The sequence below is a fragment of the Lutjanus erythropterus genome, chromosome 20 (genome assembly GCF_056507025.1).
Source record: "Lutjanus erythropterus isolate fLutEry1 chromosome 20, fLutEry1.hap2, whole genome shotgun sequence".
NCBI classification, from domain to species: domain Eukaryota; kingdom Metazoa; phylum Chordata; class Actinopteri; order Lutjaniformes; family Lutjanidae; genus Lutjanus; species Lutjanus erythropterus.
The window spans coordinates 7,888,959-7,913,537 of record NC_139336.1 but is presented as its reverse complement, the minus strand read 5'-3'; the positions used below and the strand labels follow the sequence as shown (position 1 = coordinate 7,913,537).

The 24,579-nt window shown below is 39.0% G+C and overlaps 1 protein-coding gene across 1 annotated transcript in view; it reads right to left on the bottom strand.

Annotated features, from left to right (window-relative positions):
* LOC146308144 (voltage-dependent N-type calcium channel subunit alpha-1B-like) overlaps window positions 1–24,579 on the bottom strand; it is a 137,413-nt gene that overhangs the window by 78,356 nt on the left and 34,478 nt on the right. Inside the window, exons 7-16 of the mRNA XM_084746200.1 lie at window positions 21,149–21,238; window positions 18,529–18,750; window positions 18,307–18,419; window positions 18,047–18,159; window positions 16,416–16,547; window positions 5,484–5,556; window positions 5,060–5,177; window positions 3,230–3,297; window positions 2,963–3,069; window positions 222–284 (exon numbers count right to left, since the gene is read on the bottom strand). Coding sequence (XP_084602326.1) covers window positions 222–284; window positions 2,963–3,069; window positions 3,230–3,297; window positions 5,060–5,177; window positions 5,484–5,556; window positions 16,416–16,547; window positions 18,047–18,159; window positions 18,307–18,419; window positions 18,529–18,750; window positions 21,149–21,238 — 1,099 coding nt within the window. The remainder of the gene's footprint in view (window positions 1–221; window positions 285–2,962; window positions 3,070–3,229; window positions 3,298–5,059; window positions 5,178–5,483; window positions 5,557–16,415; window positions 16,548–18,046; window positions 18,160–18,306; window positions 18,420–18,528; window positions 18,751–21,148; window positions 21,239–24,579) is intronic.

Sequence of the window (24,579 nt, the reverse complement as noted above, 5' to 3'; positions counted from 1 at the left end):
AGAGAAGAGAGGAGAAGAAAGAAGACGAGGAAAATAGGAAACAAGGAGTGAAGAAGAATCAAGAGGACAAGGAAAGAGAAATAGAGAAGATGATAACTAGGAGAGGAGACAGGAACAGAAGAGGAGAGGAGGTGAGACAAGGTGAGGAGAGAAGAGGAGCGCAGCCAAGGAAAGGAGAGGAGACAAGGAGGAGAATATTGTAACAGAGAGTGATAACTCACGGTGACTGAATGCTGTTGATGGACGACCTGCGAGAGAGTGCATCTCGATTTTGCTTTACAAAACTGTACATGCAGAACAAAAAACAAAAGGAAAAAATGAGACACAAATGTGAAGGGGACAGGTGGACGGTCAAGTCTGTCCGTCCACCCGTCCCCTCCCGTCTTACAGTAAAGGACTAATCTGTGCAACTACTTTAAATACCACAATGGCAACAAAAGCGTGTTTGTTAGCAGAGACATTTCATCATGACAAAAAACTGAAACTGAAAACAGTTCAGGAGTTTCATTCCAAAACAAGAAAAGTTACTACTGTTCAAATAATCTTTCCATTGCAAAAATAGCATAATAAGCGTATTCAGATGTAAAATTATTTGAAATTTCCTGTAGTTATTTTGTAATGAAACCCTGTGTTTCTCTGAAACAGCACGCATGCACATAAAACAGTTCATCTAAAATAAAAGCATTTGTTACCACCACGCTGTTCAACATACAAATTAAAATATTCTGAGGACACTGAAAGTAACATACAGGATCACATAATAACAATAATGACAGTGAAGAGGAAAAGACTGGAGAGTTAACTAACCAGTGATTTACAGAGCTTATCATTTCCTACAGTCTAATTGACCTATTTCTTAGTGACGAGGACAGCAATTAAGGAGCGAGTGTGAATCAAAGATGATGACTTTGTCAAATGAATAGAGCGCTGTCACACAAAGGGCTGCACAAAATTATACAACACACAATCAAATCTAGACAATGTGCATTATTGTTTTTTTTTCACACATTAGCAGAACAGATGGGTATCAAAGGAAGGCACATTTAAACATCCAGCGTTACATATTGCAGCTATTAATCACTGATAAGGATGAAAACGCTCCAGTTTTCACACCAGCTTTCTCTTGACAGCCTCTCTTAATTTCAGTGTTCATCCAGCCTCTAAAAATAGGTTGAATTTGGAGGCGCAATTAATTTCAGCGTTGACACAAGACCCCGGACTTGTCAATCACAGGCTGGCGGTGGAGAGGGGGGCGGGTCAAAAGTTTTAGCGTGACAGGAACTATCCGGGTATATAAAGACATCCCTGTCATTATCATATTAGAGGAGACGAGAACTTCTGACAGTGGAGATTAACATTTTATTTCTATCTTGTTTATAGGACTGATGTTGCCTCTCCTGTCTCTGTTCATCTGTTTCCTCTTTATTTCAAAGTAAGTCCAGGGAGAGGAAAAAGAGATATACATATAATGAGGCATAAATTCATAATTTTATTAATCTGGCAATTTAGTATCCATAAGAGTGTTGAATTAAAGGTGCCCTGTGGAGTTTTCTTGTAAACAATTAAGAAAACTCCTGTGTGTATTCTGGAGACCTGATGAACATGCTGAATTTATTCCTTTCCTCATAAAAAAAAAAAAAAAAAAAAAAAAGACAACTGTTTCATATTTTAAAAGTCCAAATTATTTGAAGTGGGGTTGTAAGAGGGACTTGGCCATAGTTAGTGTTTTAGCTGACACATCCCCAGTTTGGAGAGGCAGAAAGAACCACCAGCACCTAAAAACATCTATATTAGTATAAATGTACGCTATATTTAGAATATTTTCACTGCTTTACTTTGCTGTCAGACAGCCTTTTCTGATTGGAAACCGCTATTATATAAGCCAAGGGTCACTCTTTCTCCCTCCATCAGACTGCTTTGGCAAAAACAATAAGTTTTCTTCACAGTGTTACTGTGCGACTTCAGTGAATCTGAACTTCGCTTTTAAACCACCAAATTCACATCGTAACACAAACAATCTAACAGATCAAGGCAGCGGTCGACCAGCAACGCCCGTATTCTGCGTGGTAAAATGCCTGATTTTGCGAATAGCGTCCAGTTGGTTTGGAGAGAGTGATATGTGGCTTAAAAAGGCTGTGTGATGGTAAGGTAAAAACAAAATATTCATAAAATAGTGTACACTCAAACACTTTGTGTGCAAGTTACCTTTACTCTAGTGTATTTTTTTTTTAATTCATCTGTACGTTGGAGTAGAGGTTACTTAATAAAACTTTTACATTTCCAATCATATATAATACCACACCATCAAGTACTTCTTGAATATCATTTCCACTCTTTTTTTTTTTTTTATCTGAGACAGCTATCTGAAACCATGATTCAGGAATTGTATAATCTTTAAATTCCATTAGGAGCTCACTGGGAGAAGTTTTTTGAAAATTAAATCCCATTTTGGCAGCTTGTAACAAGCCTTGAGATGTTCAATGAAGCATCGAAACATATTTTTTCGACGTAAAGCAAATTGGAAATGTGGTTGTCGCTGAGGTTCCAGAAAACTATTTAAAACTCCGCCTTCTTTGTGGCAGTTTAACAAAACTTGAATTACATTTTGCCACTAAAGAGGCCAAAAACATTATGTGTTAAGATGCAGATTTTGGCTTTAGCAGAGAAAATAAATTAAAAATCGCTGGTGAAAGTAACATGCATTGTTGATTGTAGCTTCCTTAATTGCTTCTACTTTTGGAGAAGATATACAACAGAGTGTAATAAACCAAACAAAACACCACAGGAGCACTCTCATAGTGGGAGCGGACAAGGAGAAGTATTTTGAACACAGTATGTTTATACACAGACATTTTAGACTGAGAGGGAAGAACATATAGCGGAACAACACACTGAATGACAAAAGGACATTTATCTCACACAGAGCTGCTGTCAGGAGAGAGAGGGATGCTTGCAAACTTACGCAGCGATTGAGATGTTGGCCGCAGACATTGGACTCACTTCCTTCACCTCCAAAGCCTTCTGCAGGGCAAGCTTCTTATTGGCTGCCTCCTCCTGCTCCTCTTCATCCTTTAGCCAGTGACAACAGAGACATAAAACTGGTCTTAATAAAAATACATTACACGCAGAGCTCTTCTCAGATGCTGGTTCTCACTATGAAGTAGACAAAAAGCATCAACATCTATATTGCTGTGTGTTATTAACACTCTCACAGTCTGATCCAGCCTACCTTAGTCAGCTCCTGTGCATTGGCAAGGTTATCGACAGCGATAGCCAAGAAGACATTCAGAAGGGTGTCTGAGTGAAAAGACTCAGGAGAAAATACAGATGTACAGTATATAACCTGTGATGAAATATGCAATGTTTTTGGGTTTTTTTTTACACCAAACAAGACGCAGGACCTGAAAATAATGATTTGGTCGATCTGTCAATCTGCCTGTCAGAGTTCGAGCAAGAAATCTAAGCTTTATCAGATTTAAATGTGGCTTGGCGATCTTGTCAGTACTCGTGAAGTGGACGGGATTAGATATATACGTACATAAGTATTATAAGTGATCAGGTGAACTTATTTGATACCATCTGGCAACCTCCCATTCAATATTTGGTGATGATAATAAACGAAGTCTAATGCTATTATCAGATTTAGGATCCTTTTGTTTTGTTTTAGGTGTCTAGCTTTGGTGGTGTAGTTGGTTGTAGTTGGTCTTCGAGTCTTAAAAAGAGAACAGTGTCTGTTAGTTTTCTATATTCACTAATTATCTTAATATTGCATTTGTATATTCACCAATAATTCTAATATTCACTTATGATTTATGCATAATAGACTCTAAATACAAATGTTTAGACTGAAAAAAAGAGTTTTAAAAAAGGAGAAGGAATCTGTCCTAACTGGACAAAAAATAACTTTCTCTAACTATCTCGGTCAATATTAAAGAGAGCTCAGATGATTGTGTTCAGGCAGAGACAGTCTGTGTGAGGAGTTCAGTGATGACAATGAGCTTAATCTTTTGCCGTCGTGCACAACATAGAAGAAGGCATATGCAAAACAGAGGTCCAGTCCGACAGCAACTAGGAGTGTGTTGTGTGTAATTAACAATTTCCACAGTGATTAATCAAACACTGATCGGTTGTAGAAGTGGTCAGAGACATTATTTGTATCTGTATCTGTTCAACTTCAGATAGTAGAAATATCCATTTCCATTGCATTATTTGTGCTTTTTCAAATAATATTCAGATTTGTGTGCATACCTGCCTTATACAGCTGAGTACATTAAAAAGATATATGGACAAACATCCCAATAATTTGTTTATTTATTTATTCTTTCTCAATTTCTTATTCCTGGATGACATTAGCCCAGAGAAAGAGGATAAATCATTTTTCCCACACCTGTCAGAGTAGATAAGTTAACAGAAGATATGATTGAAAGGTGTTTTTATGGGGGAGAAGAAGATGCCACTGCCCCACAGAGGGGTAACAATATTGCTACTGAACACATTCATGCTGACACGTGTTAGCCTTCAAATAAATCTTACTGCTATAATGTTCTATATTTCCACTACTGCTAACCTGGGGCCAAAATATCAACCTCACATTGAAAATACTGTATCTCATAATCTAAGAGGAAGATTGCCAGGAGCACAGTTTCTTCAGTTATTATTCAGTTTTTGATTTGAATGATTCTATATGACCTTTCCCCTCATGCTTCCCTCGAGCAAAATGTTTTCAGCTCTGCAACTGATGAATAAAACTGTCAGTATGTTGTTTGTTCTGTCCAATACTGTTTCTAAATGGGGTGTAATGATCACTGTGGTGCCCCAGTTGCATACAACATTCAAGCCAGTTTACTAATTCTACCTGGATTTTGAGCAATCTTACTAAAAGATGAAGATTTGTTTGCTTTTGAGTATGTTGCTGATGGACACTCTTTTCCCTCAGTGCAAAGCAAAAAAAGACATGGAGGAGCTTAAAAGCATTTTCAACCTAAAACATTTTCCCAAATCCTGCTCCTCCTGACTCTAACACACTGCACTTTGAGGTTAAAGATGTCAACGAGGATACAGTTTCCAAAGAGCGTGAGAACGATGAAATAGACGGAGGAGAACATGCCGCGGCGGACGCCTCCTTGAGACTCGATCCCGTGGTACATGACGGCGTTCCAGTCCTCGCCAGTCAGAATCTGAAGGAAACAAAACAGTCAGAGCGACGGCACGGACACGGGGCTGGTTGTAAAGCACCGTGCAAATCTCACCAAGTGTAGAATTAAATTACTTTACAGAGTGAAGGGTTATGAGCACAGACTAATTGAAGGATTATCAGTGAGCTCATTAGGGGACAGAAGGTACACAGACCAGTCATTCCCTCTAATTAAAATGACGGATAACAATCTTTCTTGTTCCATAAAGTCAATATTCTCTCATTTATTCAGGCTATGTGTGAAGTGCACCTCGTGTGTGTGCCTGCAGGTATGTGAGGGTTTCCTTACCTGGAACACAGTGAGGATGGCTGCTGGGAAAGTATCAAAGTTTGTTGTTGGCGTCTCATCTTCAAAGTTAAACCTAAAAGAATCAGAACAACATCATTACAATGAGAAGAAAAACAAAAAAAAGAAGAAATGTAGTCCAAGTCAGATCTTAATAGCATCTACCTGCAGTTTAGGAGAAGATACAGGGAAAGGTACATTCATTTATTTATTAAAGATTAAAATTGAAAGAAAAATCAAGAAGCCATTAACAATGTTAGCAGAATTATTACAGTACATGTTTCTGTTCATAAGAAACATGACACAGCACAAAAACATCATTCATACTGTGAGTCATCTTGTCTCCTCCTGTAACACGTTCGTTCTCTACTTCTGATCCACAACCCCTCCCCCACCCAACTGCTCCTGTCTCACACACACGCACACACCCGTACTTCTGTCCTTGTGAAGACCTTCACTGACATAATGTATTCCATAGCTCCTAACACTAACCTGAAAAGTTACTTCTGCCTTATTACAACTTAGATCTTATTTTTTAAAGTAATAAATTATACATTCTCATAAGTCTTAATCCTCGAACACTCCTTAGAACAAGGGATGCAAGATAACTATCCTGGCTGATAAATTATTGGTTGATATTGGCCTATGACAACTATATTGGTCTACATGGTAAATTATTTCATTTGAATTCTTAGGGAAAATGCTTTATAAAAGCTCAAGTCTATTTGTGAAGTTTATCGATTAACTTTTCTATAAAAGAGTCAGAACTGTTCTTTGATTTTGTTGTTATAGTGATGTCAGGTAGATTTACTTCAGTCAGAACTATGGAACATTAAATCATCCATCTTTATTCACTTCAGCTTAGCCTTTTTCATCCATAGTTGTGCATAAACTACAGGTTATATATAAAGCTGCAAAAATCAATAAATCGATTATTAGTCAGCTATTAAATTCATCTGCAACTATTTTTTCAAAGAGAGAACTACAATGCTGGTATAGAATTATATTTTTTGGATTCCCTCACAGCTTCAGATAGAGACTAGCGCATTCATAGATGAAGGGAGTTGTCTTGTATTGATAATGGATGAGACAGAAGGAGAGAGAGAGAAACATGCAGCAGCAGGAAACACTAGTCACCAGGGAGCCACGGCTCCAACTTTCAAGTCCAAAACACACTGCCTCTGCAGCTCAGGGCTGCATCATGTGACATGTGTCATATGCACAAAAAGGAGGCACCGCAATGCAGCGCGTCAACAAATCCACAGGGAATATTAAGCGTCTACTATTATCAAGCAAATACAGCAAGTCTGAGATTTTTTTTTCTTCTTTTGACTTGATTCCTCACCCAAACAGCTGACTTCTGCTCACCACGAAAGGTCGTTTAAAAAAATATATATATATCTTTATGATACTGAGACTGTTGGTTTTGTATGTGGGTGTTTGAGATTCTCCTTGTCTGCTGTGACAACTACAACACCACAGAAGAAGACATGCTATCAGCTGACAAGAGAAATCAAGGTAGCCTGGATATGCCAGGCAGAGGAGCGAGTCAGAAAAAAAAAATCTGTCAATGTGTCAATACTTTAGCACCTCAAAAGTACAGCTGTGTGCATGAACAAGCTTAGTACAGACACACATCCGACTGTACAGTGCCAGTATGTTTTGGGCTCAACACAACAGCACTCCTGAAAGGAAAGTTTAACAAACCGCAACACAGGGCAGGGAAAGGACAATGACAGAAAACACAAACTAACAATGTCAGAAAAACAGATTAAGAGTAAATGAATGAATGAATGAATGAATGGCGATACAGTCTTTATAATTCTAATTTGCTTAAATTATGTCTTTAACTGACAGATCAACACATCTAATAAATATTAAAAGGTTATAAAAGACTCACCGACTCAAAGATCAATAAATCTAAGTAAATGTAGATTGGATCAAAAGTGGATTCTGAACACAACACTGCTTGTTTACACAAGAGTGAAACACACTGAGTATTAAGTTATAATTAAATTTGCACAGATGTATGGCTGCAGATGTGTTTTGTGATTTTTATTTTAAAGTAAAACAGCAGGGTCAAACTTAATATCATTACTACTTTCATCACACATGCACACTTTCTACACAAAGGATCTAAATCATTTCATAAAGCCCACAAATGACCCAACAAACCTGCCAAAACCTGAATCCGTGGTCTTGAAACTGAAGAAGACAATGAGAGAATGACACAGAGATGCATAAAGATGGATTGGTCATTCAACTGAAAATAACCTACACTGCTGATCATTCATCATTTCAAGTGTCAGTAGATCATGAAAATAAAGAGGCATGTGCAAGGAACATAAAGGGTTGGACAGAAAAAGAAAAAAGAGAGGCAGTATTCAAGTTTGGGAGCAATTGTAAAAGACACTTTAAAAGGGAAAAAAGTGAAATCAGTAGATTTACAGCATTCCAAAGGCAAATATCTTGACTAGCTGAAAACAAATGCTGCTGATTTCACCTGCTTCAAATTCGAACAATTTTATATTTTCTCTGATTAATTAAAACCACTTTGGAAATCCGCTTTTGCTCAAGACTGGCTCAATTTAAGTATATGTAGAAAACGAAAACACAACATTCATTCAATTTCAAGACATAATTTGATGTTACTGTTATTTGATAAGGATTCAAGAAAGGATTTTTCTGCTTTTCTTTTCATGATTCTTTTCTGCACATTTGAAATTTTTCACTTGTTCTCCTGATCTCAATCAATCAAAGTTCATTAAACTCAAGAACCTCCAGAAATGATGATGTTGGTGAGATTAGCTGTTGGGGGTCTGATTTTGTGACCTTACACAAACTGTAATATTGACTGGAATATTTCATGAGAATGCAAGCAAACTTCTTTCAAAAAAAATCTCACCAACTCTCATACAATAGTGGTGCCGTTTCAAACGTAATGCAATTAGGAGGAAAATTCTATCTGCAGGCTTCTTTGTCGAAGCACTCGTTTTCAACTCTTTTAAAAGCATCTAATGCTTTACTTTGGTGATTCCCAGCTAGAGGACTACTTACTTACATCACATTGTAATTTAGAGTGTGTCAAAGCTACTAAACAGTCAAGGAGAGAGGTCAAATCAGTTAGCTAATGCTAACGCACAAACGTCTGCTATAAATGGCTAAAAGTACAGATTAAACAGTTCATATAGTTAGCGACTGAAAAGTAAATGATAAAATAATAAATAAATAAATAACGTAATGGCTAAGCAGCTAACATAGTAGTTAGCTGAAAGTAATGGGTAAATAGTTAAAACTGATGATAAAGTAACAAATAAAGTTGACCAAATAAACCAAAACATTATTTCAAATGTATGAAAACATTATAGTTTAATAAATAGCATTCAATTTACAACCAGTTCAAATGAACACATTTGTAAAATGATGGGTGGTGTTGATGATGGGTTACTTCATCTGATTGGGCTGTGGTCGTTCGTCAAACAGGGTACATCAGAAGTTGGGAACCTCTGTAAGTGTAGATGATGCCTCACTAAATTGGTTCCATGTTTTCCTTACAAGGAGGATCTCATGGCTGATGTTAAATCAAGACCTCCTGCATCAGTAATGGGGTACCACAGGGGTCTATTCTTGGTCCACTGCTATTTACATTATACATTAAAAAAAATCATTCCTCCCATTCAGGACATTAAAATCAGTTTTTATTATGATGACACCATTGTGTATGCCCATTATCACTTATATCTAGTCTGTCACAGTGCTGTGACAATGTTCATACTCATCAGTGCTTTATAAACCAAAGTTAAAACACAGTTCTGTGACACAAAAACAGAGCCCACTTAATCTGTCCTAACAAACTACTCAAGGGAGATACTTGGTGTCAATTTACTGCCTCATAACAATCAAAGTGAATTCAATATGAACATTTAATTTTACCTTGAATATCTTTTGACATCAAGGTGTATGAAAGTAGTTTTTAACAACACAGCTTGACAGAAAAATTATCACAGTGCAGTTGACATTACACAACACAATTAAGGACTATGCATGCAAGAGCTTATGGCTTATATAGTAATATTCCAGTAAATGTGTTTTCAGAAAGCATTTGACCTACAAAAGGCCTTCATGTGGGCTCAACTGAAATTTTGAATTGAAATCATCAGTCATCATTCTTTCCGATAAATGGAAGGAATGAAATGTCTTTTATGCTTCGATGAACAAAGCCTGCGATGTGCCACGTAAAGCAGTAGGAGGAGGCAGAGGGAGAAAAATGTGTTTGGGGACAAAAACACACGAAGGAAGAAGAAGGGTTTGTAAAAATGAGGAAGTGGAACACATTGTTATCACAGCAACCATCAGCACAAATGACAGCTGGTTCTGCCTCTCCAGAGCAGATCCTGTGATATGTGTGTGTGTGTGTGCGTGTGTGTACTGTATGCATGTGTACTAGATCCTGACTGATCCTGGTTTTTTGAGGCAGATATCAATATTTGAGGGAAACAAATTTTTTTTTTTTTTACATAGACACATACCAAACATAAAGGTATGTCAAAGCCAAAGCGATGCCTACTTGAAAGAATTTAAAATATCAATGAGAAAAAAAAAAACTTCTGGACACTCGTAGGTCGACAGGTGCGAAGGAGAACATCATGAGTCGACAATAAAAAGCAAAAAGACTCTTGCACACTGTTCTCTGGACTTGCAAGTAAAGACTTAATACCAATGACGTTATTTAATCTCTAATTGCAAGTGCAGAAGACAGTTTGCAAGAGTACTTTTGCTTTATAAGGGGAGGGGGAGGTGGCGTCGTTCATGTGTCCGTTCATGTTTTTTGGGAACATGGCTCTGGTTTCAGGTCCACCAAAAAAATTCTGAACACAGAAATCATCAACAGTTTACTGGTCTAACTCTAGAATTCAGTGCTACATAGTTTTCAGTCTTTTTTATATGTATTTAGCAACTATTTTAAAGAGGCAGGATGGGCTCATTTTGGCCCCGCTCCAGAGTGAATTCATTCTCAGGCACGGCTCAGCGCTGGTCAGCGTAATAAAACCAGTAATGAAAATGCAAATCAGCGTGGCACAGTTTGACTTGGCGCCCCGTATCAAACCTGGACAGAGCATGTTGCTCTTTTTAAGATTCTCTTTCTGATTATTCCATTTTACTGTGACTTTTCCTCCAGGAGTATCTGCCATTGATTCAGGGTCTCACCGAAGGAACGTGCACGCACAGCTGCACTAGTAGAACAGCCAATAGGAGTACCCGGCCTAAGATGACCCGTGATTGGTTTAAATCTACCATCATAGGCCAGATTCCTTAGAGGCTAAAAAGAGCAGAGCCAAAGGAGGTGCAGAAATCTAGTTCTGTCTCATACCACTTGGTTTACAATATCATGAAAGGTTATTTTGAAATTATTTCACAATGATACAAAACAATGTTGCCTACCCTAGCTTTAATGGTTTGGGTGCCCTCAACACTGTTTTAGACATGAGAGCGCTTCGAACTTTGTGGAAGGTTCACTCCTGTTTCGGCATGCCAAGTGATTTCCCAGACTGGTGTGGAAGAACCTGTCTGCCCTGCAGAGCTGTGACCCCAACCTCATCCAACACCTGTGGGATGAATCTGAACCCTGACTGCGAGCTCGACCTTATCAGCAAACACCAGGCCAACCTCTGAAATTCTTTTGTGGCTGGATGGAGAAAGCCCCTACAGCCAGATACCAAAACCTTCTAGAAAGCCTTCTAAGAAGAGTAAATGCTGTTAAATCAGCAGATGAATGCCCACAGCTTTGGAAAAAGACTTTCAACTATCACATGTAGCTGTAACATTCAGGTGTCCACATATTTCTGGCGGTGTAATGAATCACTGAAAACCCGACTCTGGCCAATAATATTGACCAGCATGTATCGCTCTGGCTATAATATTTACTGTACATGTATGAGGGAGATAAGGTGGGAGGGGGTGAGGGAAGAGACAGAGCAGAAGGGGGAGGGGAAACTAATTTAATAAGCCTTTCCTCCCTTGGTATGTCATCATACTCTCTCTCCACATGCTTCTCTCCATCTACCTCCGTCCCTCTCTGTCTCATTACTGCATTCTCCATCGCCCGCCCCTCCCTCTCTCTACTGAATCCCTCTATCGCTTTCTCCATTTCACCTCCTCCCTCCTCTCCTTCCTTTCTTTCTTTCTTTCCTTCCCTGCCTGCCTCTTTCCTTCACTTCTCCCTCCATCCTCTCCTCCCTCCTCGAGGATTAGCGGGCCCAGCACAGGGAGCGGCGGCGGCGGTTTGTGTGCACCGACCTCTGTTTACTCTGATAATAGGGATTGGGAGCGTGCTGTTTGGCTTCCAAGCATCATCCACGGGGACTTCATTAAATCAATCCTGAAAACAAGAGTCATGTGAGGCCAAACTCCCCACAAGCTCGTGCCCTAACACTCGCCATATCTATTCTGTCAGACAATAGCAGCAGGTTTGCATTGTGTATGTGAATGCAACACACATTTCTGAGAACATGCAGGCATGTACACACGGATTGGAGATAACAGCTGTATGATACCAGGAAAAAAATGAGCAGAGCACTGGGACTGTGACATGAATCAGGACACACGCGGCAGTATTATAAGAAGTCAAGAAATGAAACGAGTTTTACTATATGAGGAAGGGGCACAATACAAAGAGGCAGCCCACTGTGAATTCTAGAGCTGCGGCTAATCAGTCCCTCCTGGATCTCAGTTTTTTTGATTATTATGGCCGAAATTGGCTGAAAGTGCAGCAGCTCTTCCAAAAACTTGTGCTGAGATTTCAAACAGTTTTGTTAACATTTTGCAATCAACTGTAATATAACAGACAGCATGCAGGTCTGAAAAGTGACGCCAATGCAGAAGTGCTTTAAACCTGCATTCTTTCTTATGCCCAGCGGCAAAAACAAGTCAGATTGTACGTAAACATATCAGAGAATTAGGCTTTTTCTCACTTGATTTATGACCCCATTAAACCATTTCAAGACTTCTTCAATACAGCGTGATGTTCAATTTGTAAATTATGGTTCAATTTAGATTAAAATAGACCATAAAGCAGGGTATGCTTCAGGGCGGGGCTATCTTGCGATTGACAAGTCCCTACCAAGGCATGTTCTCTTTTTCTCAGTCAGACCCAATCAAGATTGAAATGTAAGAGACCCCCTAAAAACGTGGTATTTCACCTGGATGGGCCTGGTAGCAGTGCACACTCTGGTGAGCTCCACAACTGTCTCAGCCTGTGCTGAGTATGTGAAAATACTTGAACTGAGTGGCAAAGAAGAGGTTAAATTTATTTCTAGCTTGGAAAATTAAACAAACTGGACTGAATAATAAATTCACAGAATATGAAATACATTTATTTGAATTTTGAAAGCTTGTTTGGGTAATATACAACACTGATCCTGTGGCCCTTTGCTGCACGCCATCCCCTCTCTCTACCCCCTTTCTTGTCAACTCTTCAGGTATCACTGTAAACAAAGGCAAAAATGAACTTAAAAAAAAAGAAACTGATGAGACAACCCAAAGCGAGCTACCAAGAACACACATCTACCACACAACGGTCTGTGTGACACAGGACGTAAGGCACCACCCATGGGTGAAATAAGGTTTTAGAAAATCCCAGAGGCGTAGCATTGACTGACTTATGGACTGACCTGTGAGTATTTTGACTGTAGATTAATCTGTCCACTTCTCTCTCTGTCCGATTAAATGCCAAGTCTTTAAAAAGACATAAACGGTCTGAAAGTGCAGTGTCAAACTAGTTGGCATTCAGAGTAAAAGAAATTCTTTTGAAGTGGTTGTCAAAGTCCAACTTAGAAGTTGTATAATCACTGAGCCTGCACGCTAAGAAGGGCCTCAGCTGGAAATATAAAATTCCATCCTTTCTGTGCCCAAACAGTGAGTCAACAAAGAAGGACTGCACCTTTAAAACTCAAAGCTACAAAGCAGCAACCAGAAAAATTCATTATTCTATTACAGTAAATCCTGCACGTTTCCTTTGAGCTTATCACATACTTTTTTTCCCCAACAGTCGGTGATGTCCTGTGAGCCTCAGCAGGGAGACCATCCTCTGCCTCAAGCTGTTTATCTTTCAATTCTCACAATTTTACCAGGAGATTACTTTTGCTGTTTTGAGAACAGGAACATAATCTCTGAGCCCAAAATAAAGTTCCAATATAACAAAGCATCTCTTCCCCTTAACGAGCCATTTAATCTTCTATTTAGGGCTGAAAGCCTGTTTTTCTTTAAACAATTGGAATCATCTGCTCAAGGAATGGTTGTGTTTTCTTTAGTATAGATACAATTCATCATTTTCTAAACAAAAAGTGACATTATTTGCAAGCACAAGAAGAATACAGTTCTTATTTTTAACAAACTCATAATTCTTAGCTCAAGAAATTGAGAAATTATTTAATATTTTTAGACTTTAAGGGAAAAATACAGGCCTCAAACTAGCAAGAATGCAAACATTATTTGTGATGAACAGTGTGTTCGGCCTGATGTGCTCGGCTGGCTAGAAGCACCATGTGGATGTCAGACTCATCTCACACTTGTCCATCACCAGACGCTAATGCGATGCTAATGATGGCGCAAACTGTTGTAAGGCTGGACGCCATGGCAACAGCCTGCTGCTTCAAAGACATCCTGTTGTGGTGTGGTGGTGTTTGTGAAGGCCGTCAGTCCGAGGAGACGTGACTCCATGTGAAAGTGGCATTTCACTTGAGAGTGTGCAGAACCTGATGCAGCAGTGGCAGCATGTAACAACACACACCAGTGACTGTACACTGAAACCATCGAGGCCAGTGCTTTCTATGTAAACTCATTTGTAACTGTTAGTGACTCACCAGTCTTGCAACTATATACTGATGTTTTAAAGGCTAAGTATTAGGGTTGAATGATATGCAAAAAAAATATATACTGTGATATGAGTCATGATTTTAGTGTGAGTGGTAATTTTTGCATTTTATTTTCAGTGAAATGCTGGGCTCTGTAACAAACAAGCATGTTACCTTACGACTGGAGAATACGACTTGTAGGGCAGGGAATCTCTGTAGCACTACAATGCTTCATTGATAATAGTATGTTGTGACATATTTTACCTTTATCAAAAAATTACAGCTCCTGCTATTTGGATATCACACTTGGTTTGATAATATTTCAATTAATTGTTCAGCTATACTATTTAAAACACATCTGTTATCTCAAATTTTCTTGTTGAAACACATCATGTGTCACCCTCGTTAAACTGATTATTGTTTAAAGGAGCAACATGTAGCCATAGTGAGTTGGAGCCATAGACTGTACATTAAATAGATTGAAATCCTGGTTGATATACGATCTATGGTTGAAGCAAGTGATTTCCCACCATCCCTCCCCAGGCACGGCAGAGACAGGCAGGCTGCAGGAGCTCTGCACGAGTGCAGGGTGAACAATACTTAATAAACTGACAAAAACAAGCGAAGACAAGTCATCCACTGCAAGTTAGTCAGCTGTTTGTAACTGTCAGTTGCCTGTCATAGTAGAAAAGCGCTCATTAATTTGCATCATGGGAAGTGTAGGATCCACACTTTTTGACCCATAGCAGGGATTAAAAGTCAGAATGTCTCAACTTCTGCTGCATCAATTTTGACTCTTATTTTCCTCATTGTAAAACTCATTTCTAAGAGTGGTAATAACATTGTACTCGTCGAGTGAAATCTGGAGCAAATATCAGCAGTCTGTCAGAACAAGAAACTCTTGCTGTGAGATAATCAAAAAGCTTGTAAACAGCCCAACAGGCAAGCAAACTTATTTGGAGAAAACAAAGAGAAAAAAAGGCAAACTGTTCAATGATTTATCAAATTACTCCCCATAAAAATCAAGGTGTGCTCACTTCAGTTTTACTTCCCTGCTCGAAATATTCTCCTCCTGATCTGCACTTCTCTTTGTAACAGTTCCAGTTTGAAACCACAATTGTAGTGTTTGTTAACAATTCATTTACAATCTCTGCATAGCATCTCCACTTACTACCTTGTCATCACAGTTTAGCTCTTAACGACCGATAATCCTGAGTAGCATATGTGCACTTCATTCATGATAATGACTATATAGCAAGCTAACAACGAAACAAAAGCACAGTAAAGACAAAACTTATTTTAAACATTTCAAGTATCTCAAAGATTCAACATTTTATAGTATTTTGATAGAATTATATATCTTTAATTAATTAATTTTATTTTTTAAGTACTTGAAGGAACTAATCTAGATAAACTGTTGGTTTGTTTACAATGCCTGCTCATGTTTCTCGCTGCCATGTTTCCAGATTTCAGCAATATCCTTTGTGCATAATGCTTTCATAACTGACAATGAAAATAAGACCCACATTTTAATAAACCCAAATTATACCTTTGGGGCTTTAAGAAATTAAAGATTTCTTTCTTAGCGAACTTAAAGCAAAACTGCAAATGCTACTTCAGGTTTCACAGGGCTATAATACACCAACAAGATGTAGAACTACACAAATATTTAAAGACTGTTAAAGCATGTTGTGTAATGTAAAATGTTAAATAACACCTCGACAGTCAACCTGCCTGGCTGTAGCAGCGTCTGTGTGCCGTGAGGTGACATGCGAGGTGATAGAAAGTAAAATGTGTGTGTGAGTTGAGCCAGATTGGGCTGGAAGCCAGGCCTTTGATTAACTGCAGCCAGCCCAGAATCATGAGGTGTTCCTGTCATTAGAAGACATGGAGCTCCTGCTGAGAGCGATATCAAAGGGCCGCAGTCGGTGCTGGTGCTCTGCCAGCTACCTGCTGCGTCGACACGTCTGTCGCCAGGGATCACACACAGGAAGGAGGGTCAGATGGAGAGATGGATAGAGGAGAAGAGGAGAGGATGTGTGCTGGAAAGAGTGCGGGACAGGCTAAAGAGCTTATTACTCACTGTCCTCCGAAAAGCTGCATGCCCAGCAGAGCAAAGACCACGATGAAGAGGAAGAGGAGGAAGAGCAAGCTGATGATGGACTTCATGGAGTTGAGGAGGGAAACCACGAGGTTCCTCAACGAGTTCCAATATCTGAGAGGAAGCAATAAACACAGAGAGGGACAGAGAAATAACTTTTTTTTTCTATTAACTGTTACTCAACATCGCTGACAAACAGGCAGTGAGAGAACAAACAGATTCAGACAAACAATGCTTCAAAAAAAAGACAGAGAGGACCAAAACAGAGGAGGAAAGAGAGGAACAAATGGCAATATGAGCTGGAGGTGGCATAAAACAAATCAATGCGTCAGGGTCTACAGCTGCCAGTTTCAGTGAATCACAGGATTACAGCTAATCTAATGAAATAAAAGCCATCAAACTCTAACAGGATTGTCAGTTCAGAGAGAAAAGAATTAAGAAAGAACTGAGGAAAAGCTCAGCTCCTGCAACATTAAAATCTCACATCTGCTTAATGTTTTGTTTGAAAAGAATTCATTGTCTGTTAGTCCAGTCACCAAGGACAGTTTTTTTGTCTTTTTTGGCTACCTGTACGAATACTACTACAGTAAGAACCATGTTCATGGGACATTCGGAGCCTTAAGGTGGAAACACGTTCGCATACGCATCCCTATGCTTCATGGCTGCCTCACGTATCCTGCGTCCATTTGGAGTGATGGTTGAGCGAGTCCTCAGAAATTAACGCTACGCATACGCAAACGCATGGTTAAACAGCAAGCATATCTCCAGCCTTAGACATGTCAAAACACAAAATGTACAGCAGTGCACCATCAATGACCTTTTTGTGGTAATTTTATGTCTCTGTTGTTGATTTGTTTCTCTATGCAATTGTTGTGTGCCTCTTTGTGGTTGTTTTATGTCTTTTTGTAGTTGCTTTACATCTCTTTGTCATTTTGCAGGCTTTTGTTATCATTTTGTTTCTCTTTGTAGTTAATTTGTGTCTCTTTGTGGATGTTTTGTGTCTCCATAGTCACTTCATATCTCCCTGGAGTTGTTTAGCGTGTCTTTGTAGTCATTTTGTGTCTCCATTGTAGTAGGTTTGCATCTCTTTGTAGCCTCTTTACAGCTATTTGTTGTCATTTTGTGTCTCTTTGTAGTTACTTTACATCTCTTCATAGTTGTTTTGTGTCTCCTTGTAGTCAGTGTGTATCTGTTTGTAACCTCTTTACAGCTATTTGTTGTCATTTTGTGTCTCTTTGTAGATACTTAACATCTCCTTGTAGTTATTTAGGGTCTCTTTGTAGTCGTTTAGCACTGTCTCTCTTTGTAATCAGTGTATGTCTTTTTGAGTGACATTTTGCAGGTGTAGCCCAGGTAGGTCTGCTCAGTAATCCATCCATGGCCAGGAGTTTTGGTACTATAGTCCCTATGATGCTGTGGGTGATGCAAACATAAAAGTGGAATTTTTGCTATTTAATGTAGTCAGTGCATTCACTGAGAAGTTGAGCTCCTTCAAATTTGACAGTTTTGTAGGTGCAACAAAGGAAAGCAAGCTTTTCTGTGATGGAGGGAGGCCTAATGTACTAATCATCTTTATAATTGTCTGTCGCGTGTGTGTTTTGGGTTAAACTCACTTGGTGACTTTGAATATCCTGAGCAGTCGCAGGGCTCTCAACACGCTGATACCAAATGATGCTCCTGGTTTAATCATGTCCCAGATCACCTCACAAATACTTCCCACTATCACCTGGAGAGGAGAGCAGAGGATGCAGTTATTACCAGCTATAACTGACTGTGCTTCAAGAAGCCAAAACTAGTTGGTCATCCAAACAGAAGTAACACTGCTCATTAGCATTAAATATCTACCTGTGAGTCACAGCCGACAGCAACTTACCCCAAAGTCAAAGCAGTTAAAGGAGGAGTGGAAATAATTCCTTGCTCCGAGGCCGTACATCTTCAAGGTCATCTCAGTCAGAAACAAACCCAGGAACACAAACTCTGCAGTGTCTGTTTTCAGGGTGGACAGAGCAAGAAAAAACAGAGAAACTACTTTTAAAGGCCATCAACATCAATAAATGAGTGGGAGTGTAAGTGTGTATCTGTATGTGTGACTTACAGAGGGCCTTTGTGAGCCACTCGGGCTGGTCGTAGTGGACTATGGCTACACACAGAGTGTTGAGGCCCACCAGACACAGAACGATCCAATAGAAGCTCTGAGCTTTAACCATGCGGCGAATGAAGAAGCGGACCCTCTTCTCCTTACGCCGGAAGTAGGACGAACTGTCCATCTTACCGCTGCTTTTCACACTGGCCCGACCAAACGGGGAGCCCGGAGGAGCTGAGAGTGATGATAAAGAAAGGTGACAGAGGAAATGAGTGAGTGTGCAGCGGTTAAATATTTGTCATTGTTTCACAGTCTTCACAGTGAATCACTGTGTGTGTTTTTCTTGTCTTCTTCCTGCTAATGTGATGAGCAGTATCCCTGTCTTCGCCAGACTCATTGAGATCATAATTAGAATATACATTATGCTGGTTATGCATATGCATATGTTTAGGAAAAACAGTGAAATTACACTTCCTTTTATTGCAACAGCAAATGCAAAAATACCACTTTTGTGGGTGTTCGTTTTTCAAGGAGACCCATTATATTTTAACTTAAATGAGCAATATGTAGCGATTGCACAACCCAAAATGAGTATTGCAGTCCAAATAGTGAGTTGGAGCCACTGACTGTATTGTTAATAGGTTAAAATCCTATTTGATATATTTCCTCTCGCCCCCTCCTCCACTGACTGACTGAGCTCAGGCAGACAGCAGGAACGCAAGACGAGTGCAACATTGCAAGCTGATCAGCTTTTTATAACTGTCATTTGTCTGTCAATCTAAAGTTAAGCCTGCTATCCTGATGTTAACTAGCATCTACTCCTTCTAAAAGATTACTAATTTCTTACCACTGATAAACGAATACTCATTCGGTGAACATTCAGCATTAATTTGAACTCTAATTAAACAGGCGTTAAAAAAACAGAAATTTCAAAGGTGGAAACTGGGGTTGTAGCATTATTGTTAGAGCAGCAGTTTCCTTGATCTCCAATGACATATCATGGTAAATTTTATGGTTTATTACCTCTTACCACACCCAACAGTAATATCACAGTGTACCACTGCTGCCATCTAGAAAGAGATACAGAAGTATCCACTCCTATGCCACAAGATAAAAGAGCAGCTTCTTCCTTTGGACTGTCAAACTGCTTAATATGTCATCTCCCTCACTCCATCTAAATTAAAAGTTTTTTTTTGTTATGTTTTGCTCTATGTTTTTCTATGTGTGTAGCACAAAATGACTGCACACATTATACAACCTTGTGTTATAGGATGAATATTAAACAGCAAGTTGTGGTTTTGCAGCGAGTTGTGTTCTGGGGGTATTTCGCTCTGGTGCAGTAACTTCCTGTCTTTCCTCCTGGCCATGGAATACAGCTCCCTTTCACTTAATATTGAACTTTTGGAACTTTTACCTCTCCAAATTCAACAATTTTGTCCCATCTGCACTTGCTGATTCCTTCAATGATGTATCTGCTCCAGACACTTTCTGCCAGCTTTTTCAAGCTTTGCCAGGACTGCACTTGTGCCTCTGGTTATTGGAACTACAAAGATTTCTTGGCAATGGGCTACAATTGCAGCACTACTCAGTTACAGGAAAGTTGTGCTCTAACACTACATGGTTTTTATAAGGACAGTTCACCCCCAATTCAAAAATACATATTTTACTTGGAAATAAATGAGTTTGCTATGACCGATATCTCCAAAACTCAGCAACTCACAACAAAACCAGATGGATAAATAGCACTACAGGTAAGAGAAAAAATATGTGTTTTTGATTTTGGGGTAATCTGTATGTTTGGGTAGTGATCCATTCCACTTTTACATTTGCTAACAAGCACTGAAAGTCATTTGCAGCCAAGACATTAAGTTACAAAAGTAACAATACCGACCCAAGGGACAGAACTGAAAGCGTGAAATCACCTGAACACTCCTTGAATCTTCCTTGCAGCTGTTCATTAAAAAATATGCACCTAATACATCTGAGCCGTGCAGCAGGACTGCGGGGATCGTGTGTGAAACAAGTGAGATGAGAGACAAAATTTGACTGTGCGGCGCGTCTATTCCCTTGACGCTTAATTTTATGGAAAACAGTCATGAGATGAGATAGAATAAAAGTAGTGAAGGCAACAAAATGGTTTCAATTACCATGCTTATCCTCATTTTCAACCCACAGACAAGCAATTACATGTTGTCTTTGTGTGGGACCATGAAGGCCATTAATATTAAAAAGTCTAATTCTAATGTGCTGCAGGTGATTCTCTTGCTATTTTAATTTAACAGTCTAATTAGAAAAGTTAATTATACTTCTTCTCCCTCAAGGTGATATGCTTCTACAGCCAGGAGAAAGAGCTTTAGGTCTCCATATCCAGACGGTGCTGAATCTGCTGCTGTGATGTACATGTGCATTGCTGTTTGTGTAAGGCATCTAACAAAACGTTTTATAGTGTTGAGGTGACACGCCATGACATACTAATCTGATGAATGGAGACCAGAAAGTCAGAGGACACGGTTATGTTCATTGTAGAAGACAGGCTTTTATGGTGGCTTTTATAGTAAAGGTCGACTCTGTGAACAGACAGCATGTGAAGGTCAGAGGTGATCTGCTGGTGGCCGAGGATAAAAAGACTTACCAACAGAGGAGATGTCTGCAAAAGGATCCTCCCCCTCCTCAGCACTGATCAGGTCGTTTTTACCTTTCTTGGCTTTGCCTCGTTTCAGGACTGGAAAGAGAACAGCACAAACAGGAAGGGGAAAATATGAATGTAATACAGTAACACAGGAAGTGTGCTGCCCTGTTATGCACAACTTCTTTCATATAAATCTATGAAAGTGAAGATGTCAAACAGCAAGAAAAATGGTGTTTCAATGGATGAACCCTCACTTCATCACATACAGTATATGAGCATGTGTGTGTGTTTGTGTGTTTATGTGTGTGTGCATGAAAGTGGAGGGGTGAGCTAATTGGAAACTATGAATAGCGGGCGTCAATCATGTTTTTCATTTGGAGATTTTCTGCCTTCCTGCTTGAAGCCAGCCTTGGAATGAAAAACTGCCAGCGCAACATGAATGTGATCATCACGTGACCGGCTCCATGTCACCATGGTGGGCTCATTCTCCAGATCTACAACCCTGTATCTCTGATCGAAAAGGCTGCTGGGAGGCAGAGCAAAGCAGTGAAACGAATGAGGCCGAGGCTGAGACTGAGAGACACTTGAACGATCTCTTTCATATCAATCATTTTAATAAAGGTTTCATAAATCATTTTTGTTTACTAAAAAAAAAGGCTTTTTGAGCGAAACAAACTGCACGTGCAACAAGAAAATCTCAGCTTGTTTTCAACTGAGACCAACTGAAATTTGCATATTTTAGGGTCTCTGTCTTCAGACAAGACAGAATAAGACAAGGTCCCTGCACTCAATAAAGCAGTATCACATGAGAGGGAGTGCTATTGTACTGAATATCAGCACAGCTGTGATTTCGCTGAAGATAATCACAAGCATGCTGATATTCGGTACAACAGCACAACATCAAGTATTATATTGAATGGTCCATATATGTTACATGTTCAGTGTCATACTGAACTAAGTTTTGCAGTGAATCCCAAGAAAAGTATACTGAATAAACAGTCTTAAAAAGAAGTCTGACAGAAAATAAATTCATTTTCACTCCACTTCTTATATTTGAGGGCGTAGCAGATGCTGATGTTGAGTTTTTTACGTTTTTTTCCTAAGACATATATAAAGTATGTTGAAAAAAAACTGAGCAAAACACTTTGTGTTAACCCATCTTTTATAGCTAAATGAAATACCCAGCCTAAAGGATAATTTTTTTACTCCAAAACCTTGGCAAATAACATTTCTCAAGTCACCTCTAGTGAGTTAGTCAGCCATGATTGGCACTTTGCTCCACTTCTCATACCTGTCATTCATCTGACGAAGGCCAACTGTATTTTCTGCTCTAACAACATCAGAGTGGTTTTTCTACGGCTGTGGACTCAGACGTCTTAATCCCTGATATGTAACTAATTGAGAAAATAAGGCAGCTGGGTGCTGTCACTTTACTGGAAGCATCAGCATGGATGTTTCCACTGTGAGTCCATTTACTAGCAAATGCATTTCCACGTGTGTGTAGGTGTGTGTGTACGTGTATGTGCATGTGTGTGTGTTGGGGAGCTTGGTATAGTGAATTTACTTTAACAAATCCAATCAGACTAAAGCTGCAAATCCCTCTAATTAACCCTTTCCTTCAAGCCAGGCCTGATGGACTGAGATCATGGACTAGAGAGAGAGAGACAGACACAGAGAGACAGCTGAATAACAGTGTCCTCCTTATGAAATGAGGCAACAAGAGTCCAGAGTGTTGACCATAAACACCACTTAATTATATGATTGACATGACTACAAGAAGCACATTTTGATAATGTTTAGCTGAGGGACTCATATTGACACTTATACAAAACTATATATATTTTACTGTAATATTAAGTCAATTAAAAGTAAGTATATATTTAAAGGAGCAATATGTAGCCATTACACGTGCAAAAATAAATACAGCAGTCCATATAGCGAGTTGGAACCATATACTGTATATGTATAGGTTGTAATCCTGTTTAATATATGTTCTACAGTATGTTCCTCTCTCCCCCTCCTCCTCAGACACAGCAGAGACATGAAGGCTTCAGGAGCTCCATGGGAGCGCAATATGCGTGCAATCTCATAAACTGACAATAACAAGCAACAACGAGTCCTCCACTGTAAGCTGATCAGCTGTTTATAACTGTCAGCTGTCTGTCAATGTAAAGTTAAAGTTGTCCTGAAAACAAAAGTCCACTGCTCTGAAAATACACACTGGACAATGAGCTAAGCAGCTGTATGTCTCACTGCCTGCCAAACAACATTAACATTTTGCTAAATTTAACAGTTATAAACATCTACGCCTTCTATGAGATTATAAATGATTTCTTATGACTCATAAACAGACACTTACTCATTTGGCGAAAATTCAGCATTAATTTGAATTCTGATTAATGTAAAACAGATATACAGTTACAGTATTCCAGTCCAGAATGGAAATTTCAAAGGGAGACACCGTGGCTGTAGTTTTGTGTCAAGTGAAGTGGGAATCTCTCTAACATGTTTCCTTGATTGCTGATGACACAGCGTGGTCATTTTCTGATTTATTACAGTAAATATATTACAGATTTCTCCTTTAAATTTGAAGAAAATGCTTTAAAAATATCTTGTCAAGATTGAAATTATGCTATACATGCTATCAAATCAAAGTTTCATATTTTATATCTATCTTTTATATATATATAGAAACCAAAGAGTTGAGAGCTGTTATTCTTTCTTTGGGCCTTGGAGGTCAGCAGATTCAAAAGTATTCAAGAGGAAGAGATAGACTGAGCTGTGTGATTGGCAAGAAGCGGAAAGTGAGTTCTATTTTCTTTTGTACTGTACATATTATGTAAGAGTAGAGCAGAATAAATTTTATTGTCCTTGAGGGGAATTTTTTCTTGGGCACAGTCCTGCAGCCGTTGCTTCACATAGAACCATCACAAAAAAATAAGAAGCCTTTAGTGCTAAACAGTCTCATCACATGAAAGCATCATAAAACATAAAGAAACATTTGATTATACATTTGACGTTGACCACACAATGAACGACGAAACTGTAAGAATTAAAATGCAAAAGTGCTAAAGCGCTTGTGTATTTATTGCTCTGTTACACTGGACTACTGTTGAAACAGTGGTGCAACATGACCATCTCCACACCCTCTGTAGATAATCTGTAAAGGGATTCTTATTTTCAGCTGATTATGAAAATGTACTCACTAATACTGATATACTAATATTATATTCCCTTCTTGCCATATTCTGCCAAAAGATCCTAAATCTTACTCACTGAACCTTTAAGTTTGTCAACTTTGTCTCAAAATCAAGACGAGTCCATTCAGTTGGTGTGTACTGTGATTTCTGCAGTACTATGTAGAACATGTTATGCACATTTTATTGTTCAAAGTTGCATGTTCTGCAAACTGACTTCAGTGATTATTTTGATAT